This window comes from Geotrypetes seraphini, chromosome 9 (assembly GCF_902459505.1).
Source record: "Geotrypetes seraphini chromosome 9, aGeoSer1.1, whole genome shotgun sequence".
NCBI classification, from domain to species: Eukaryota; Metazoa; Chordata; class Amphibia; order Gymnophiona; family Dermophiidae; genus Geotrypetes; species Geotrypetes seraphini.
In genome coordinates, this window is record NC_047092.1 from 137,510,067 (window position 1) to 137,532,919 (window position 22,853).

Genomic DNA, 22,853 nt, shown 5'->3' on the forward strand with positions numbered 1-22,853 from the left:
TAATTTAGTGATCAAAATGTGTCAGTTTTGAGAATTTATATCTGGTGTCTATATTTTACACTATATTTTTTCTGTTTTTCTATAGTTGTTACTGAGGTGACATTGGCTATTTTAAAGTCATCTGCCTTGACCTCTTTGGGGGAACCCCCCCAAATATAAATGATAATTAACATTTTCTCTGTGTTTTGTGTTTTTAAAAAAAATTTTGTGGTAACCATTATGTATTGTTAATAAGATTATATTGCGTGTATATGAAAAATGAATGAAAGTAATTGCATTACAATTAGTACTATTATTAAGGGGGTGGGGGTCTAGGGTGTTGCTTGGGCATGGGTACTCTGTTGATATTTGTTAGACTTAGGGGGTACTTGGCTTGAAGAAGTTGAGATACACTGGTCTAAAATAGCGGATAAATGTTGCAAATCTAACTTCTGATGTTCTGAAGATTGAGAAGATTGTAATATATTTTCATCCTGGGAATTTTTCTTAGGCACTTTCAAATAAAACACCTTATTTATAGGGGGAATCATTTCAGAAGAAAACAAGAGAACCTCCATTAAGTACATCTTAAAGATATCTATAGGTAAAATCCCTGCATCCATTGAGAAGTTTAAGAAATGTAAATTCAATCTTCTATTAAAGTTTTCTAACTGTTCTATCTTCCTCCTCAACGATGTTTGATCTTTTACCACAGCACTTTGGAGATCCAGAATAGATACAATATCAATAACTGTTGATATTTAGCAGAGGAGTCCATTTTAAAATCCTCTACATTTTCAGTTAGCAAATCAACTTTAGAAATCAAAGTTGTTACCTCAGCCGAAGATTTCTCCACTACTGTTGTTAAATCAGTAATTGCTTTCCATAGACAGTCAAGAATAACCACCATAGAAACTTTAGAGACTACCATTCTCAAGTATCCTAGTTGTTCTTGGTGTCTTTCCTGCAGGGAATCGCCCTCACTCAGAGCCTCAAACTACCGTATATCCTCTGGTGATGAATGCACACCCGATGCTGGACACGGTGGTTGGATTAATTCCAGGGGAGAAAGAGTAACAGCAAGTCCCAAAAAGGTAGCCTCTCCTTCAGGCCACAAAAAAGCAGGTTTAAACCTCTGGTTTATGCCGCTGGGTCTTTGGCAATATCTTTCTCCAATCTCTGTTGAACCAGAGAGGAAATGCAGTCTAGTGAGGAAGTGCCCCGCACAATCCTTTTTCTCTTAGTATGTGACATAGTAAAACTTAATTATGGCAAACAGTTGCAAGAAAATTTCAGCTCATATTCCTGTTTTCATTCAGGAAGTTTGAAAGCTACAAAAATTGGGTTATTATTTTCAGAGAACAAATACCCTCCTCTCAAAAACCCATTTGTGCAAAAATGTAGAAAAGTTGTCCTAGAGCAAAACAGACAAGGCATATAGGGAAAGAAGCCAAGATTATAAAAGGTGTATTCCATGGACCATAAAATTTCCAAAGGAGTTCTTTACCTCCATCCCTTCAGCCTCCTTGTCCTCCAAGAATAACCCCCTTCATTTATCTAGCCCTCCCTCAACCTCTCTAACTTATCTGAGGTAAAGATTTCTCTTGGGATTCTCGGTCCCTATCCCCTACTCCAAAGATTTCCTGATGGTCGATGTGGTCCCCCTTGCACCTCCCACTCTCTTCCTCTGGCCTCACAAAAGAATATCCTGGAGGTCCATGTAGACCCCTGAAAATCCTCTAGAACAACCCTTCTTTTCAAAACTCCTAGGACTACCTCCAGAGTTAAGAGGTCAGAGCAATACTCACTCATTCCTGCTTCCATACCACCATCTTGGAAAATGGTGGTGTCAGGACATACTGTGTGGGGTCAGTTTGCCATATAGGATAGGATAGGAAAAGAAAAAGAATATATTCTTGATGTATTGCATTTCTATGGTACCTTACTCCACAAGACTCTAACTGTTACTAACACTTAAGAGCCCTGAAGAAATGATCAGCAGATCATGAAATGCTGGCCACTGTCGGCTTTGATGGACTTAGAGAGAAAGTAGCAGCCACCGCACTACTAAGATACGTGCTGCTTTTTTCAGTATTATCACTATCTAGGAATTCCGCTGCGGAACCTGGGCTCTCTTCAACTATTCCGCAAGCAATTGAAAACTTGGCTCTTCTCTAACATGTAATTCTATTTTCCCCCTTGCTCTTCAATTCTATATATAAGCTCATGTAAACCTTTTCCTTTCTCTTCTTATATTTTAAGTTCTTGTAAACCGTGCCGAGCTCCACTTCCATGGAGATGATGCGGTATATAAACTTAAGGTTTAGTTTAAACACAACAGCTGCAGTATCATGTGTGACATATGTAAAATTACTATTGAATGTGAAGAGTGGGTCCATCCCCGCACTCAAAAAGTGTATTCTCTTAAATCCATCATTCATTGTAGATCAACATGGGTGATTTACGTCATAACCTGCTCGTGCCAATTGTTATACATGGGGCGTATTCAAAGATCCATCAGAACCCGCCTCATTGAACACAGAAGCAGGATTATCACCCAGTCCATGAGTTTCCCTATAGTGCCTCATTGTGTTCTATTTCAGCACTCTTTTTCTGATTTACACTGGAATATTATTGAGCAGGTTCCTGAGGACTTTGATGGCGATAAATTGACCTCTTTGCAACGGAGAGAACAATATTAGATTTTTGAGCTCCAAACGCTGCATCCTTTGGGGCTCAATGAATACATTGAGTGGCATTGTGCCATCTGATTTTCCATCAGCAACGTTGTGGCCTATCTTTACACATATCTTCCCCTCTCGGGGAAGTGCCGCTGTTAAGTGCCGCTGAATATTTTAAATGTCAAACGAAGAAAACTGTATGACATCCTACTGGTCACCAGAGCAGCAAGACTGGACAGACAACTCATCAATCTGCTGATTTCAACCACCGACTACAAAACCTTTAAAAAAGAAACAAAAACCCAATATAATACAACCAGATCTGTCCCAAGCCTCACCTGCAATAGTTTACACTCCTTAGCAAATTAGAAAATGTTCAAACTATTTCTTATGTAATCCGCCTTGAACCACAAGGTAATGGTGGAATAGAAATCACTAATGTAATGTAATTACTCCTACTACTAATAATTATCATTTCTATAGCACTGCTAGATGTACACAGTGCTGTACATTAGAACAGTCAAGACACAGTCCCTGCTAAAGAGAGTTTACAATCTACTCAATAGACAAATATGACAAGTAGGGGTTGGGGAGTTTCTCAGGCATGAGTGCTATATAAGCAACTGTTGTAGGGTAGCTCATCACATGCTTTACTCAGCCTAGACTTGTGTGTCCAAAGTGATAGCAAGAATAAGACCAAGAATCTATAATAATAAAACCCTAAGCGCGCATGCGCACCCCCACTTGCGTGTTCCGTGATCAGTAGGTCCCTGGCAGGTAGGATTACGCATGCGCGCCTAGGGTTCTGTTTTCCAGTACATGATGGTGCCCTCAACCCTGCCCTGATCCCCTCAGAAGCTCCCATATAATCATCGTCGCCCCCCCCCCTCCGCTGCATCTGAACCCCCGTTGAACCTCCCACTGTGAGATGACCACAAACCTCAAGTCTACAGCAGCGTCCGCAGCACTCCAAACACGCTGCCTCATGGCCCTCCACCGCCCTGATTTCCTCTACCGCGTCCATGATGACATCATCAGAGATGTGGCAGAGGAAATCAGGGCAGCAGAAGGCCACGACGGTGCTGGAGCCCCGGTCGACTCGCAATGGGAGGGTCAGTGGGGTCTGCTGCACGGCGGCAGTAGTGGGTGGGGGGGAGATGGAAGCATGTTTCTCAAGGGTTATAATGCAAAGGGGGAGGCAGGCAGGTAGGCTGGCTTCGGAGGGTGGGGGTGGGACAAAGTCAAAGGAAGGAGGCACTGCCAGGCCACTAAGGACATAGGAAGGGGCACTAAGGACATAAGACAGAGGCACTGGGAGCACTAAGGACATGGGAAGGGGGCACTAAAGACACAGGATGGAGGCACTGGGGGCAATAAGGACATGGGAAGAGGCACTGGGGGCACTATGGACACAGGACGGAGGCACTGGGGGCAATAAGGACATTGGAAGGAGGCACTGAGGGCACTATGGAGACAGGATGGAGGCACTGGGGGCAATAAGAACATGGGGAGGAGGCACTGGGGGCACTATGGACACGGGATGGAGGCACTGGGGGGCACTAAGGACATAGGAGGCACTGGGGGCACTAAGGACACAGGACAGAGGAACTGGGGGCACTAAGGACACGGGAAGGAGACACTGGGGGCACTAAGGACATGGGAAGGGGGCACTAAGGACACAGGACGGAGACAATGGGGCACTAAGGACACAGGATGGAGGCACCGGGGGCAATAAGGACATGGGAAGGAGGCACTGGGGGCACTATGGACACAGGACGGAGACACTGGGGGCACTAAGGACATGGGAAGGAGGCACTGGGGCTACTAAGGACATAGGAAGGAGGCACTGGGGACACTAAGGACATAGGAAGGATGCACTGGGGGCACTAAGGACATAGGAAGGAGGCACTAAGGGCACTAAGAACATAACATGGGACACTATGGACATAGGAAGGGGACCACGGAGAGACAGGCAAGCATGGCACAACAGAGAAATACAGGCAGGCAGGGAACTAGGGAGACAGAGACAGAAAGAAAGACACACAGACAGGGGGCCAGAGAGAGACAAAGACAGAAAGAATGACAGACAGACAGACAGCGTCAAAGAAGAGAGAGAGAGACAGAGAAAAAAAAATCCCAGACAGACAGATATCTACTCTAGCACCTGTTAATGTAATGGGCTTAAACACTAGTATTATAATAATGACTCTATATCGCTCCATTGTACTTGTACTTTTTTACATACAGATGCTATCATGCAATTTCTTAAAAACCCTTTTCTGTAGAACAGACTTTATACACATGGATAAAACTTCCATAAAAGTAAGTTGTTAAAGCAGCACAACTATTACCTCACTCCCCTATACTGAACAAAGATATTATTATGAAGGGACATATACTGCATGTAAAACAGTCATTTCCTAATTAAACCATCAAATCTAAAGCACATCTAGATTTTTACAATTTTCTCTGAAAAACATAGCAAGCTGGTCTCCAAAGGCTGCTTAATGATCAAAAGAAACAATATAAAATATGCAACCTGAGATGAAAGAAAAACATCTCCAAGACAACAGCACATCTTCTGTTAACTATCCCTTTGCTCTTCCATGGCTTCCCAACACACATAAAAAAAATAAATCCATGTACCTACTAACCTGTTTGGTGAAGGTGATCTCTAGCCAGTTCAAACAGTCGCATGTGCATGTTTGTTATGGGATTAAATGAGCCACAAGCAAGCAGGGCAAGCGGTATTCTGCGAATCATTCTCTCTTATTTGACATACATCAAATTTCTTCCATAAAGTATTTTTTTTATCTTTAAGAAAAAAAACAGTGTATTAATTGTTTATTGCTAAAAAAAAAAAGTACAGTATTTATGATGATAAACAATGGCAGTACAATGAATCAGATCACATTGTGTCCACAAACTCTTCTAGAAAAACCTTTTTCTCTAAAAACAGGGGTGGGCAACTTGCAGCCTGTCATTGAATTTTTTGCAGCCCATGAGACTATGGGGAAGATTTATGGTCTGATTCCCTAAGTATATTAGGAGTGACATTGCCTGTGAAGAAAGAAATGACTGTTTCAGGGGTTGTGCTGGATTCAGGCTCAACTATGAAATGGCAAATAGTCAAGACTGTAAAGGCATGTTTTAGCCAACTTCATATGCTATATCGCTTAAAATCGGTGAGCTCCCCTTCTGACTTCAGAATTGTTGTGCAGGGAATGGTTTTGGTGAGATTGGACTACTGTAACACTCTCTATCTCAGGATTTCAAAAGCAAGAGTGAGAGAGAGCGTTGCAGCTAGTACAAAATGCTGCAGCTAGGATGGTTATGAGTGTTGATTGGATGGCACATATTATGCCAATTTTGAAGAAATTACTTTGGCTGCTAGTTGCATTTTGGGTTCGGCATATGGTGTTTTCTGTGGTTCATCAAAATATTTACCATCAAGCACCATGATATTTTTGTCAAATATTGCCAAATATCTGCCAAATATTTTGCCAAATATCTGCATTCTGAAAATCAAGTTATTGAACTGTAAGGAACTAAGCATATTATTTTATTAATATTGCTGGGGAGAGCAGGAGGACAGATTTAGTGGGGATGGCTGACTTAAAATGGAAGACAGAGGGATTATTTGTTTCCTTTCTCTTTGAAATGGTTGTCAGATCCTGCTTTCATAATTAGGTATGTCAGACCAGCACAAAGGCTTTTACTGGGCTGTCTGATAAAATTGGCAATTGAACGTGTGTTTGGTTTGGACTGGAATATGGTGTCATGTAGAATCTCCAGTGGGCTGAAGCGAGAAATAAACAAGATTATCTGTGTCAAATCCCAACCCCCAGATGTCGGATCGAGATTACCTGAACTGCGAGGAGTTCTGGGGACAGAGGAGTTGACATGATATCATATGCACCAATTGCAAGCTGAGGTGTAGGGAAGTAATATATGCTAGCTGATGGAAGTTGGTTAGCGTTATGTATTTTGTTCCCCACCCTTGGTGAGGCTGTGCAAAAGGACATGTGCTCTGAAGGTTAAAGCTTTGGCAAAATATAGTATTTTATTGCTAAGACTAATCTTAAGATGTCTGCTTTGCTCATCATTCTAGAACAGCACTGGTTCTCAGCATACAAATTTAGATTTCCCTAGATAAGAATATTTCTGTATATCAGGGAAACCAACTGGTGATGTCAATCCATACTTGCTATTTTTAAACCTCCCTCTAAAGAGACTGCTTACAAGTCCACACAAAATAGTACAGTATCTAATGTTTAGCATAACACCAGACTGCAAATCACAGAAGCTGGTGTTCAGATATTCCTTCTTTCACTGAAGCTCCTTATGACCTTGGGTCTATCAACTGGCACATTTTGGAGCAAAAAGACTTTGAAAAGTTCACTTAGGTCCTTATTTTAGAAGCTCTATTCACATTTTGGACATCTGAAAACTAGCATTCAGTTATCCATATTGCATAGATGTTTAAGATATGGACATCAAAATTAAGTATATCCTTATGGCAAAGGAGTGTGATCTGAGTATGTTTTAGGTTGACATAGGGAGAGGCCAAACTAAGGACATCCAACTTCTATTTTAGAAGGGGCAAGAACATGATGATATTAAGACATGGTACTCCCTTAATCCAAGTGGTTGCTTAGCTCTGAGATGGCTTCAGGATCTATGGACATTGTTATACTAAAATATTTTATTTATTTATTTAAAACATTTCTAATCTGCCTTTATCCAAGACGGCTCACAGTGTCACATACAAATTCAATTAAACATCTTAAAAATCACATACATCAATAAAAATCATAAAATTATATCATCTTAGCAGGATCTTAGATAGGATGGATGTACCATTCAGGTCTTTATCTGCCGTCATTTACTATGTTACTATGTAATTAACTTCCTAATAGACATCCATGTGAAGTGGAGTAGCCACTTAATGGTTGAATTAGTGGGCTGGGAACTAGGGGACTTGTAATAGAATATAAGCAAGCCCCAAGACCCTGGTTCAAATCTCACTGCAACTCTTTTGTGAATTTTTTCTTTAAATTGTGAGCCTTTCAGAGACAGAAAAATATCTATTGTACCTTAATATACACTGCTTTAATAGCCTTTGGACTTGCAGGTGGTATATAAGCAACCCTTGGTAATGCAAACAATGCAGAACAAAGTAAAACTAAGCTTGATCAAATTGCCAAATCATTTAAGAAAGGCAAAGCAGCTGGGTCAGATCAGCTCTGTGCTGAAGCCTTAAAAGTAGGAGGCAGACTATTCTCTGCTATGTGGATCAAAGGATGTATTCCAATTGACTGGAAACTTGATGACACAGTATCTATCCTTAAAAAAGACATTAAAATGAAATGTGAGAACTACAGGGGAATAAAGTGAAGTTACTTACTTGAGGCACCCAGAAGTGCACGGATGTCGCCGTGATGACATCATGCATATGTGTGACATCATCACGTTGACATCTGCACATGTTAAGAGGCCCTCCAGATGGGCCCTGAGATGCCAGTAGGGGGTGCCAGCAGGGAAGAGAGCTGGAGAGAAGGAGAAGCAATGGCGCCAGCTGATTGCCTACAGCAGTATTTCTCAACTACTTCAAGCTAAGTACCCCTAAGTCTAACAAATATCAACTGAGTACTACAAACACAGACCTCCCTAGGCCCACCCAAGCTCTGCCCTAGATCCCATCCCATTTACTAATTGCAATGCAATTTTTTCCATTCATTTTTCATATACACACAATATAAACAGCAGATATAAATTCTCAAAATTGACTCTTTTCAATCACCATATTGAAAATAAAATCATTTTACCTACCGGCGATTCTCTGCAGGATGCTGTAATTAGCTTTAAAATGTGAGACCAGGAGGCCAGGGGGGAAGCCGGAGGATGCTAGAGAGAAGGGGGAAACATGCAGGCCTTCGGCAAATCGGGCAATGCTGGCGTTGTACTGTGTAGGGAAGTCAGCTGGCAGGTGCCTCTCTTCCTCCTCATTGTGCCGCAGCACATTTGGAATCTCATGAGGCACATTAGTGTGCCTAGGCACACAGTTTGAGATGTACTACTCTATGCCTTAGGGCTGCGTGCTCAAGAGCCACCGGCAGCGCTGGAGAATCAAAGAACAGTGGCTTAGGCAAGTGCGATATCAGTCTGAGGCAGTGGATAGTGGAGGATAAGCGTGCTGGTCATCGGTGGGGGGGAGGGGGGTAGTTGATATATAGCAATATCAGTCATCGTGGGGTGGGAATGGGGGAGGAGATAACATTAGTCATTGGGGAGATAGAAGTGTTGGTCATGGGGGGGAAGATAGCAATGCCGATCATTGGAGGGGGGGAGATAGCAGTGATGGCCATCGGAGGGGGTGAATATATAGTGCTGGTCATCGGGGGAGGGGGGAGGATAGCAATGACAGACATCAAGGGCAGGGAAGGGGTGGTGGTGGTGGAAGATAACAGCATTGGTCATCGGGTGGGAAGGGGAGGAAAAAAACACCATCATTGGAAGGTGGCTCGAATATAAACCGAGACCCTCATTTTTGACCCCAAAATATATTCGAGTATATATGGTAATATCTTTTTTATAGGACTAATTTAATGCATTTTATGATGAGCTTTCAAAGGTAAATCTTCAGATCAGAAATAAGGAAATGTTGACAAATATCAGTATATATAAGGAAAACATGAAAGCATTTTAGGGATAGGAAGAGGGAGGCGTGGGTGGGTGGGCAGGAGCTAGAGAGGTGGCAGACCAGCTTTAAAATGTCTTCATAGTGGGAAAGGAAGCCTACATCTCTGTTAAGTCCTGTCTGGTAGGTGTCAAAATATTTTATCATTTTGATTTCAAAGGTTTTATTGATTAACACTGCAGACATTATACCAACCTGATGGACAAACCAGAATAAAAAAGCCCAATGATGTTACTGAATGTAAGGACTATATGCTCCGAAATTACAAAATCAAGAGTGATACATTTCTAAAATTATATTCTATTATATAAACTTCAGTTCATTATAAAGTAGAATCATAGCTAACTGGCATTCAATTAACTGACACTCTCAACCAACCAGCAAAAAAATTGTCGTAAAAGAAATAATTGACTCCTGCACTTCTAAGAAAACATTCAACGTGGTGCTCCTGACCCAATAACCTCGCCTCCCTCCACCTTCAGTTCCTGGAGCTTTGTGGCAGCAACGAATCTTTGTCTCTCTCTCCCTCCATTCCCAAAGAAGCAGAGCTGGTTCTGACAACCTCCCCCCCTCCGTCCATTCCCAAAGCAGCAGAGCTGGTCCTGACAACTTCCTCCCTCTCTCTGTTCCTGAAACAGCATAGCTGGTCCTGACAACCTCCATTCTTCCTCCCTCACCTGACAATGTAGTGGCAGCCGCCGAACAGGCAGTTTCTGGCCAGCCCCGGCAGGGCCTTTTCTCTGCTGTGTCACTTCTGATTCATGCAAAGAATAGCTTCCCCCCCACCCCCCTCTAAACTACCTTACAATCTCTTCTGGTCTAGTGGTGTAGTCAAGGCAGATGTGATCCCCGGTCACTCTTGCCCATGTCAGCTCTAGTCTCAAAATGGCTGAATAATTTCTAGTGATAGTCTTGTGAGACTGCAACTAGAGATAATGGTAGCTATTTTGAGAGCAAATCGTGCCTGATTTATGCTGCTATTTTTTTGCATATTTCATGTGTATTGAAACCATCATTGATCCACAAAGGCTTTTTCAAAAGCAGTGTTGCTTTTATTCCAGTACATGTGACCCATGAGGCAGGCGTATTTCACATCAAAACACAGCGCTGGGTCAAGACCATTGTGGATGGATATAATAAATGTTTATTTTGCATAATCCTTTTGGCTCCTTCTATTGTGGAAAGTCTGTTACCCTATCCCACTGTTTGCTTGCTTTTATGAGTGTCTGGGAATCACTTCTGCTCTGACTACACCCCTGGACTGCCAGGAATTGTAAGATAAGCCCGAGGGGGAGCACCTAGAAGTGGACAGGGGGAAGAAGAAACGCCTGTTTGTAGGTGGGAGTAGGGTTACCAGATGTCTGGGAAAACCCAGAGATGTCCTCTTTTTAGAAGACTGTCTGGGTGCCTGGAGGGATTTCCAAAACCCAGCAGTTTGTCTGGAATTTGGAAGTTCCCAACCTCAGGGCCATGTCTGGAGGTCGTCTGCGTGACACAATGTCACATACATGCATGCACGCTAGTTTCAAGTTTACTAAAATTTTGTTATACCACCAAATCAAATCTTAGTGGTTTACAAAACATTAAAAAGGGTATAATATAATGTGAGTAACAAGGCTAAAAACAAAGTAAAACCAGCAAACTAGTAACAAAACAAAATTGCTACACAAAATAGGAACAAAAGGAATTAAGGTACAACTACATTATTGATAGGAAAGAAGGGACAATAAAAGGGAAACACAATTGGGAGGGGAAACATCATCACGTCGATGTCCATACATGTGTAGACCTGAGCACGAGGAGGTTTGTATGGGGGCGGGATGGGGCAGTGCTGGGGCTAGAAAGAAGCAAGACCAGGTGTCCTCTTTTTTTATACACAAAGTCTGGCAACCCTAGAGGGGAAGGGGGGGGAGACAAACATTCAAAATACTGAAGGGAATAGACTTAGTAGGTAAGGACAGGCTGTTCACCCTCTCCAAGGTAGGGAGAATGAGAAGGCACTCTCTAAAGTTGAAAGGGGATAGATTCCGTACAAACGTTCTTCTTCACCCAGAGAGTGGTAGAAAACTGGAACGCTTTTCCGGAGTCTGTTATAGGGGAAAACACCCGCCAGGGATTCAATATAAAGTTGGACAAGTTCCTGCTAAACTGGAACATACACAGGTGAGGCTGGACTCATTTAGAGCACTGGTCTTTAACCTGGAGGTCGCTGCGTGAGCGGACTGCTGGGCATGATGGACCACTGGTCTGACCCAGCAGCGGCAATTCTTATGTTCTTATGACAAAGCAAAAATTTTCACCTTCCACCAAAAACACAGTCAGTTTTTCCAAAAGCCATGGCCAAAACCAAAACCGAGCAGAAAAAGGATTTTAGACCAGTTTCAGCACCATAACCACAAATGAAATTCAGTTGGTCTCTATGGCTAGCATGAGATGAAATCCTCCTGTCTTTCTGGACATAGGGAAGTACCTTGAATAAAATCTCTTCCCTCCTTTCTCTGGTGGTATGGGTTTGACTGCATTAGCTTGAACAAGGGTGAAGATTTCTTATACCAGCACCTGTTTGTGCTGTTAAATGAGACTCCTTGTAGGCAATTTGGAGATCTACGGTGCAGGGCATAACCAAGATAGACTATTTGAAGAACCCGTTGGTTGGAGGTTACAAGGAGCCACCTCTGATGGTAACAATTCAGCTCCCTTCCACTAGAAGCTCATCTAGGACAGTTAATCGGACTGCAAAGCTCATCCCTTGCTTTGACTGGGAAGCCAGCTGGGACTTCTGTTGACAGGGCTGATGGGCATGGGAACGCTGAGGCTGAGAATGCTGGGCAGAGTGGGCAGGAAGCAGACACCTAAGCCTTTGAGAGTAGTAAGATCGCCTCCTAGAGCCACTGAAAAAAACCCCTCATATTAGGAAGTGGCTGCAGGTTGCCAAGAGAGGGACTGGATGGTATCTGTGTGCTTTTTTATGAGGTCAGTGACTTCCTCCACCTTGTCCTCAAAAAGTAAATCCTTGGCACGGAATGTCCGCCAATCTCTCCTGACCCACTTGTTCAATTTCAGAGACATGCATTCATGAGAGTCTGCATATCTGCATGCAATATCTGAAGAATCATAGGTGCTCCTGGCCAGATATTTTCTACACTGCAACTGCTTATTGGCCAGCTGGCAAAGCTCAGCAACTAACTCTGGAGGGACAGAATCCATGAGAGTTAGCATACTGCTTACGAGAAACTTCAAGTATTTGCTCATGTGGGCAATTAGCATCAAGGCCTTAAAATGTTTCCTCTCAAATGAATCTTGATTCATGGTCTCTCTACCTGGAGTTCCTATCTTGAGAGCAGATTCGACAGCCAATGAGTGGCGAGGCAGCTGGACCCTCTCAAATCTGAAAGCCCTAGATACAATACTGCGCATCCATCTTATTAGGGGTGACCTGCACTGAGAGGGGAGTTTCCCAGTTCATCATCAGTGTGTCCTTAAGTGTAGGATCAATGGTCTGTGACCCCCTACCTTGGGAGGAGACTCAGTCCAGGACAGGTGACATGTCTGCCCTAGACTCCTCCTCTGCCTCAAACTTAAATGGGATGGTTAAAGTCATATCCTGGTCAAAGCTGATAAGAGAGACTCAGATCGAGATTTCCTTTTCTCTTGAGGTGCAGAGGGATCAAAAGGGACCCCATGACTCCTCCTCCAAGTAGTGATGGTCCTCATTTGAATCCCATGAATGATCCTAGACTCTTCTCCAAAGTCAAAATTGAAAGTAAGAGTCTCAGCCTGCCTTAGCTCAGTGGATCTATGTCCATGCTTTGAAGGGTGCTGAGGTACGGTCCTACCCTCTGACTTTGTGGAAATTCCTCCCCCAATGTCAAAGGTGGTACTGCATGGGTTGATGCCAACACCAGTAACTCTTAGGGCTCTGGTGCTGAGGATCACTCCATAGGGCAGTGTATGGGCTGAGCCTCAACTAGTGTAAGCCCCATCAATTCCTGAGCATTGTACCATTTGCATTATCTGTGCCAGCTTCTTCTTGAGTATGGCTCAGTACTGCTCTTCATAAGTAGGCATTGGAAAAGGCTGGGTAGCTGGGTTAGAGAGCCTGAGAAAGAATCAGTGCTAAACTGGAAGTGAGAACCTGACTGCATGGAGACTGGTGCAACAGTACTTCAACCAAAGAAAGGGGAGCTGTCCTCTTGATGCCAGCGCTTTTCAGGTACCAGCAATACCAATGCCCATGTGTCGAAAAGGATCAATGCTTTTGTTTCTTGGGCTTCCCTTGATGCTCAGCATCACATTCCTTTAGTGAAAATGAGGATGATGTTGAATCTGTATTTATCTTTGATGATAGGTCCAATGCTGACCAGTCCCAGGGCCTACTAACAGTACCTGATTTCAAGAGAGATGAAGACCTCCTTAAAGCTGGTGCATTCCCGGTGTGTTTCAAAATCTGGGCAGTCATCGAGTTTGATGCTTCCAGTGTCAATGTATCAGCTTTCAAGGAGCCAAAATGTCTCTCCTGTTGAACTTACCATTCTCTCTATGTCGCCAACTGCATTTGCTAACAGAGAGAAGAAAAGTTAGGATCACAGTCAGGTCCAATGCAGCCGATGCACCAAGAGTTTGCGACCTTGACAGAAATCACCTGACTGCATTGGGCGCACTTCTTAAGACACTGCAGGTCTTCTTGGACATGGAAAAAAGGACAGCAGCCAAATTAAATTATTCAATTTTGAACTTAAAAAGAGGCATACTTAAATTGAGGTTAGAGCTCCCTCCAAAACTCGGGCCTAGCTACCAGTGAAAAAGAAAGGAAACTTTAAGAGCTGAAAAACTAAAAAAGAAAAAGAAAGTAATTGTAAAGGAAATATTGAATGGATGTAAAAATGAAGAAAAAATCCAAACGGGAAGGCACTTTGAACATTCAAGACGCGATGAGGTAGAAAAATATGGAGACGTGTCCTCCCTGCTCCGTAGACAAATGCAGCCTGATCACACTGTGCTCACGTGTCGGGAGGAAGGCACCTGTACTTGCGTAATGCTGCTAGAAACTTAACAATTTACTAGCAAGCGCTCTCGATGGGCTCAGTCATATGACATCACCCAGCTGTAAGAATATGAATGACTGCTTGTCTTTGAAGAAGCCTCCTATCACTTGCTGGAAACAATCAGAGCCTGCCTAAGATCTGTACAGGAAATCAATAACCAAGAGGAGCAATGTGGCTTCAGGCCAAGCAAGTGCTGTGCAGACCAAATTTTTTATGCTAAGCAAATATTTGAAAAAGGATAACTGGAATCCCTACAGAAATTCATCCAAATTATTTCTGGCCTCTATGATGCTACACCCTGCAGAATAAAAATGCATGCTGAAAAATCCAACAGCTTCATCATTCAAACAGGTATACAACAAGGATGTTTGCTGTTGCCACTGCTATTTAATGTGGTCATTGACTTGGTCATGAAGCAAAACTTGTTTGGGCATATGGATAGGCTGTGTGGTGCAGACAGCCTGACATTTACTGATGTAGAATATGCCTATGATATTGTATTTAAAGAAGAATCAGAATTTAAGGCCCATGAGCTGCTAATTATATTAATGGAAGAGCAAGAAAGGGAAAGTTATTTGAACTATTGCCTTTCTGTGACTACAACCAAAGTGGTTTACATATTAAATACTGTTTTGTATTTTGGGCAATGGAGGGTTAAGTGACATCCAGAGTCACAAGAGGCTGCAGTGGGAACTGAACCCTGCTCCTCTGGCTCTCAGGCCACTGCATAACATAACATAACATAACAAATTCACTCGTATACCACAGTAACCTCTCAGTTCAATGCGGCTAGCAATCAAGAGACTGTACAAGCACAGTGTATTATAATCACATTCAGAAATATTTGTCAAATAAGTAAGTCTTTAGCATTTTTCTAAAGGAAATATAGGAGTTGGAGTTTATCATGATCCATCTTGAAAAGATAAAATTCTATAGAAAAATCTTTTGTATATACAACCTTTTACAGTAGGAAATGTAAATAATCTAAAATGCTGAGAAACATTTTCTGTCAGTAAATTTAAAGTGATCAATATTATAATCAGGTATAAGGCCAAACAATGTCTTGTAACAGGTACAGCCTAACATGAATAATATTCTTGCTTCAACTAGGAGCCGATGTAGTTTCTGATAGAATTTAGTTACATGATCAAATTTTTTCAAGGAAAATCAACTGAACAGCCGTGTTCTGAATGATCTGCAACCTTCTGATATTCTTTTTACTGGAGGCTAGATAAATGATGTTACAATAATCCAGGGAGCTCAAAATCAATGATTGTACCAGTAGTCTAAATGAGGAAGGATCAAAATATGCCTTAATCGATCGCAATTTCCATAGCATAAAATAAGTTTTCCTAGCTAGTGCATTAATTTGAACATCAAGTGATAGATTTTGATCTAAATAAACCACAAATTTTTTTATAACTGGCATAATAAGAGTATATAATGCTGATCAACTTTATAGTGTTCTCTGTGATCTTAATGGAAGGTGAGGTCAGGAAGATTTTAGTTTTGTCTGGGTTGAGTTTAAAGTCCTTCAACCAGGAGTCCACTATCTGGATTATAGATGAGATAAATTGTAGAGCATTTGCTGATAAAGATAGGATTGGGACTACAACTGTTATACCTTCCACATAGTTATAGTGCATGATTTTAAAGGAAGTTGATCAGGTTCCTAAAGAAACTAGATGAAGATTACCTGTTGGAGAAAGAGGTGATACCTGTGACTCCTCCTCCACTAAAAAATGAGATTACAGAATAATACAAAGCAAACTGAGTTCACATCACATAGTTTGAAAATGTGCATGCCAGTCTGTGGTGAGATAAGTCTAGGTGAAGGTTAATATCTAGGATCAAAGATCTGAGCATCCAAAGTTCTGCAAATGCAGATACTGCAGTCAGAATTGGTAGCATTCAAGCAGCCTTCATTCTCTAAGATGGTGACTATGAAAGCACAGTGTTACGCTAAAGAACAAGATGACAGTTTCTAAAGCTGCAGTCATGTGAGAAAGAGAGAGAAAGAAAGAAAGAGGAAAGCCTAAAGAGGGTCTATTATTTGATTTATGCAGCTTAATGCATTTTCATACACATGTTTAACACTACAGGAATAATAGCAGTGTAGAAATACTGCAAATAAATTAATTTTTAGCTTTCTTTAAACAGGTGAGATCCCTATGCAATTTAAATAGTCTAGGCTCAAAAATTTTAACTCCACAGTGACTGCCTGCTGCCTTTGCATAAAGAAAAATGCTAATTCATTGGACTTGGCAGCAGTTAATTATTTTACTACTTTACTAGGAAAGATATGTCATTTTATCATCAGCAAGGTATCATTAACCTTGCTCCTAAAACTGGAAGACAATCTATTCCAAAGGTCAATTAATGAAATTTTATTAAAATTACCAAGACAGACCTTTTCTTATTGAAACACATGAAGAGTTCTAGACAATTGGCCGGAAATTAGCATTACTTACATGCTGATATTTACCCTTCAAAATTGTAAAAAGATTAAAATAGCACAGTGGCAACCACTTTTTAAACAGTTTTAATGATAACATTTCCTTATGTTACTTATGGTACAACTAGAGTTTCTGAACCAAATTTTCCCTGTCATGCTATAGAAATAAAAGGCTTTTCTGTATCCAGGCACTATTCCCTCTAAGCCAGACGTGTCAAACTGTGGCCCGTGGGCCAAAATTGGCCTGTGGTGTAATAAAATTTGGCCCGTGGGCCAAATCTGGCCTGCGGTGTAATAAAATTTGGCCCGCCAGACAATTACAAATTTGTACTTAAGCTGGCCCGCCAGCAGACTTTTTTTTTTAACCCAATCAGGTACGAGTGCCACATCAGCTATAAGTTCATATGGCTTCCAGGTCTCAAATTAAAGCAGCCTGCAGAGGATCGCTGGTTGGCAGTAGCGATCCTAGCAGGCTGCCGTAGCCTCAGCAGCATGTTCCCTCTGCCTTGGTCCCATACTTCAGAGGAGGTGCGGCACCGCAGCAGAGGGAACATGCTGTGGAGGCCAATGGCAGCCTGCTTGGATCGCTACAGCTGATCAGCGATCCTCTGCAGGCTGCTTTAATGTGAGACCAGGAAGCCGAGATGGAGGAAGGGAAGGAACAGAGGCCCAAATCTCAGGCCAAAAGAAAAGATGCCAGACCTCCAGGGGAGAGAAGGGAAACGGAAGGGAAGAAGAAGGAGACCCTGGCAAGCGAGTTATCAGAAGACAACCAAAGCCTGGGACCACAACATGATTTGAATAATGACCAGACAACAAAAGGTAGAAAAAATATATTTTTTTAATGTTTTGTGATTACAATATGTCAGATTTGAAATATGTATCCTGCCAGAGTTGGTGTTAGACAGCAGGCGTGAACAAGGATCTAAAGAGAGAGGAAAAGTCTTTTTTATTTATTTTGTTTACATCACAGAACCGATGTGGGGTTGAAGAGGTTGTAACCCTATATTTCTTTATTAAGATACTTAGGGGCTAAATTGGTTAGTGTACCTTAATAAAAGGACCCTTAAGTATCTTAATAAAAAATTTGGTCCGCGACTTAGCCTATGTTTTAGATTTCGGCCCCTTATGTGATTGAATTTGACACCCCTGCTCTAAGCCAGGTGGAAGTCTTACGCCTACAGTTCAGCCAATAGGGGGTGCTTTCTCACTACCACATTTTCAATAGTGAGGGATAGACAAACTATGCAGACTCTTGGGAACCTGCCTGTCCCTAAAGATGAAAAAAACCCCAATATTGAAGCACCATTCTCCATTGGTAGAAATGCAGATAGATGACTTCTGCTCAGTTAAGAGAGAACAATGAATTCAGACAACAATGAATTTAGAATATCAAACAACAGGCTGAGCAACATCACAAACATTTTCAAGTAGGAGAAGAGGCAAAGGACATAATTATTTGTCTCTCTCACTCTTAAAGCAAAAACTAATCTCAACAGACTTATGAAGGTGAAAAGAAGAACAGAACCATTGCTTCCAAAAAATGGTCAATTCTTATATAAATGGGCATGTTTCTTAATATAGCAGCTATGGCATAATAAATATAGTAAATACAAGTAAGAGAATGTAAGATTCTACTGAAATACTGGGATCAATGCAAGAGTATTAGGAGTAGGGTTACCAGATTTTACTTCAGTAAAATCCAGACCCATAGATTAATAACTTCTCTAATGTTTGAATATATACAGTAGATCAAGCAACTCAAAAGATGTAGGAACCCCATGAGACCCCTGAAAAAGTTGCTACCAAGAAGATTCTGTATCACCATAAAGCACCTTTAGCTCCCTTCTGCTAAGAATAGTTTTGAATCATGAAAAAAAGATAGTTCCTCCTTTATGAAAAACAGCCGATATAAAAAGCAGCAACAATCACTAGAGGCTTAGGGCTCCTTTTACAAAGGTGCGTTAGGGCTTTAATGCGCGGAATAGCGTGTGTTGAATTTCCCCACGCGCTAGACCTTAACGCCAGCATTGAGCTGGCGTTAGTTCTAGAAGCGTAGCGTGGGTTTAGCGTGCGCTAAAATCCTGCATGCGCTAAAAACGCTAGCACACCTTAGTAAAAAGGTGCCCTTAGTAAATGGCACTCAAATTTGGGCACCAAAAAGATGCACGCTGTTATTATATCAAGGCGCTTGAAGTTGGGTTCCACATATAGAATAGTGCTTACCACTGGCATCCATGCCAAATTTTGGGCATGAGGATTTACACCAACTAAACCCTGGTATAAATACCCACACCTAAATTAGAATTTGGTGGATCCATGCCTAACAAACTGTACACAAATCCTAGGTATGTTCTTGACCTGCCCATGCTCTTCCCATGGCCAAGCTCTCTTTTTGGATCCATGCAGAAAAATTTATGCACATATTTTTATAGAATAGCGACTATAAAGATACATGTGTTACTGTTACCATTGCACTGTTAGACAGGGTCCATACTGCTTTCTCAAGAAGCAATTTACAAGATTTCTTTTGGAAACCAACTCCTGTATTCAAATGATTCCCATAAAAGTCACTCAGAATCTTGCTAGGTACTTGAGACCTGGGTTGGCCACTGTTGGAAACAGGATACTGGGCTTGATGGACCTTCAATCTGTCCCAGTATAGCAATTCATAGAGGTATGAATGAGTTCTTTGAAACCACATGAATACTGCTTTTGTATCTGAACTGGAGGTTTTTCATATTTCTTTTTAAATTATTATTGCAAAATTATTACAAGTACTCTTAATAACACTTGTTACAGAAAAGTAAATAGGGATAATCTTCATCAAAGAAAATTTTTTTTTTTTTCCCAAAAATGGATTAACCTCCTCTTTTGCGAATGCATCGCGCAGAATTTAGCACCAGCAGCAGCGGTAACTGCTCCGACATTCATAGAATTCCTATGAGCGTTGGGCCAGTTACTGCCGCTGCCGGCGCTAAAACCCACTCTATGGGGTCCTTTTATCAAGCCACGCTAGCAGGGTTAGCGCGTCGGACATTTCATCACGTGCTAACCCCCGCGGCAAGCAAAAAACTAATGCCTGGTCAATGGAGGCATTAACGACTAGCACGGCAGGCGGTTTAACAGACGGTATTCCGCATATTAAACCCCTACCGCACCTTGATAAAAGGACCCCTATGTGTTCATAAAACAGGGGGGAAATCTTCCTTAGACCAAAAATTTAGAGGAGAAGTCCAATAACTGGAAGAAGAATAATGGAAAAAAAAAATCATAAGAAGCAAAGGTTTCTCACTTGACAACACGTTCCAATTAAACATTTCACTATATTTCATTTCCCCAGAGAGATTCTTAAGGTCCAAAAAAAGATCTCAATTGATCTAGAACAAAGAATACATACTTATTATCAAGATAACACACCATACATTTACATGGATATTCTAACAAGAAAGAGCCCCCCAACCTCTTCACTTCTCTCAATGTTTTTTTTCTATCTTGTGTCACTTTTACTACATCTGGATATATCCAAATATTTTGCCCACAAAACAACTTTGGAGAGTTATGAAAATATAATTTCATTATTGCTTTTAAATCTTGCTCAAAAAACTAATAAAACAATCAAAATTGCTCTTTCTGGCACCTCTGTAAGTGAAATCTCCAACAGATTAGAAATATCTTCCAACAGATTAATTTCTTGTTCCTGGTGTTGAACTTGATTTCTACTCAAATTCTGTCCTCTATTCAAAAATTGTTGTGGTAAATATATTTTATTAATAGGAGGAATAGCCTGAATAGACATAGAAAGAATCTCAGCTAAATATTTTTTGAAGAAATCTGATGAAAAATGAAGGCCTGATTTAGGAAAATTCAACACTCTTAGGTTAAGCCTCCTATTATAATTCTCAATTTGTTCTATTTTTCGATGTATCACATTTTTATCTTTGATAATCTCAGAAACTGTGTCTTTAAGGCCTTTCACTTCAGTCTGAACCTGTCTGAACTTCATTTAAAGATTCATTTTTCACCATATCCAAGTTTTGAGACAAATTCTCAATCTTCCCAGTCAACTGAATAATTTCTTGTACAGATTTCTCAACTGTGGCGTCCAATTTTTGCAGAACCTTCCAAATCCTCTCCAGGGTAACTGCCAGGAGAGCAATTAAAGATCTAACTGGTTCCTTACTCACAGCATAGGTAGTTGATTCATCAGGCCTTCTATCCTCTCGATCCACAACAGTGATCTCATCGGTCCCTGATTTGGTCTCAGGTCAACCCTGTACCTATGCTGGACATGGCGAAGTGATAGCAGGGACAGAGTAGTATCATGTCCCTTAAGAGAGACTGGCTCTCCTTCACCACCCTCTACTGCAAGACCCCTCTGACTCGGTGTCTTCGGAGTGGAGCCAATCGCAAATTGGTCGAGGGTGGATTGAACAGGGGATGAAGTGTGGGCCAAAGAGGACAAAGTCCGTATAATCCCCTTTCTCTTCGCATTTTCAAAAAGGAAACAAAAAAAACTGACGGTAAACTTTCAACTTCCCCTCTCACCGAAAGATGCCATCAGCAGTCAAGCCCCTCCTCTTTACTGTCTCGGTTTTCCATATTTCTTATTGAAGTCTAATGAATATCTGATTGGTGATGTGGCAAATTATCCCTTAATGTAGCTCACTTGAGCAAAACATGGCTCCTGTCAGGGTTCTTAGTGTTTGCATGGAATTTAGGAGTCCAGGATTAATATAAATGCGGTCACTGCTATTCATTTTTTGATTAATAAAGTAAGAATATATAACACATGTTTATTTTATGCCCTGGTTGTATATGAATGTGTAGGGCTTTAAACCAGGTAAGTTGGGGGAGGGTACCCACTCACGTGCTGGCACAAGTAACCAACTTGGCGAGGTAAGTTGCCAATCCATTTCTGAGTCTGAGGTAAGTACACACTGCATTTCCAAGTCAGAGGTAAGTACACACATAGCAAACAGTATTATAGGAGTCCAATTAGCTCAAGCAGGAATATCAACACAAAGACATAGCAAACATAAGAACATAAGCAATGCCTCTGCTGGGTCAGACCTGAGGTCCATCGTGCCCAGCAGTCCGCTCTTGCGGCGGCCCAACAGGTCCAGGACCTGTGCAGTAATCCTCTATCTATACCCCTCTATCCCCTTTTCCAGTAGGTAATTATCCAATCTTTTCTTAAACCCCATTACCGTACTCTGCCCTATTACGTCCTCCGGAAGCGCATTCCAGGTGTCCACCTCACGTTGGGTAAAGAAGAACTTCATAGCATGGTGAACAAACATAAGGTATGAAGGGCTATGTACGTTAATGCCCACAGTTTGGGCAATAAGATTCTGGAACTAGAGACGGAAATGAGGAATGCCGACCTAGATGTGGTGGCGATATCCGAGACTTGGTTCACGGACTCCCATGGGTGGGATATGGCTATACCGGGATACAACTTACTTCGGTGGGACAGAGAGGGCAAAAAGGGAGGAGGGGTAGAATTATACATTAAAGAGGACATCAAAGTTATCAAAATCGCAGATGTCAAGTACATCGGGGAATCCCTCTGGGTGAATTTGGCTAGGGGGAAGGAAAAATGCCTGTATCTTGGTTTAATATACAGACCTCCAAGACAACAGGAGGACATGGATATAGAATTAGTTGAAGACACTGAGAATATCACTTTGCATGGAGACACAGTATTGTTAGGAGACTTCAATATGCCTGATGTGGATTGGAACAATCTTTCCGCTACGACCAGCGGCAGCAGGAAGCTATTAACCTCTATAAAGGGAGCGAGACTCAGACAAATGGTATTAGAGCCCACTAGGGATCGGGCGATACTAGACCTAATACTCACCAACGGAGAAAGTGTCACAGAGGTCTCGGTTGGCGATACGTTGGCCTCCAGTGACCACAACATGATATGGTTCAACCTCAGGAAAGCTTTCACTAAGTCAAGCACATCAACCAAGGTCCTCAACTTT

The 22,853-nt window shown here is 41.7% G+C and overlaps 1 protein-coding gene across 2 annotated transcripts in view; it reads right to left on the reverse strand.

Annotated features, from left to right (window-relative positions):
* The window catches only part of NMNAT3 (nicotinamide nucleotide adenylyltransferase 3), a 170,580-nt gene that overhangs the window by 90,833 nt on the left and 56,894 nt on the right, over positions 1-22,853 (reverse strand). For both annotated transcript variants that reach the window (XM_033958964.1, XM_033958963.1), the window contains one exon: positions 5,315-5,474. In XM_033958964.1, the coding sequence (XP_033814855.1) occupies positions 5,315-5,423 (109 nt within the window). In that variant the 5' untranslated portion in view covers positions 5,424-5,474. The remainder of the gene's footprint in view (positions 1-5,314; positions 5,475-22,853) is intronic.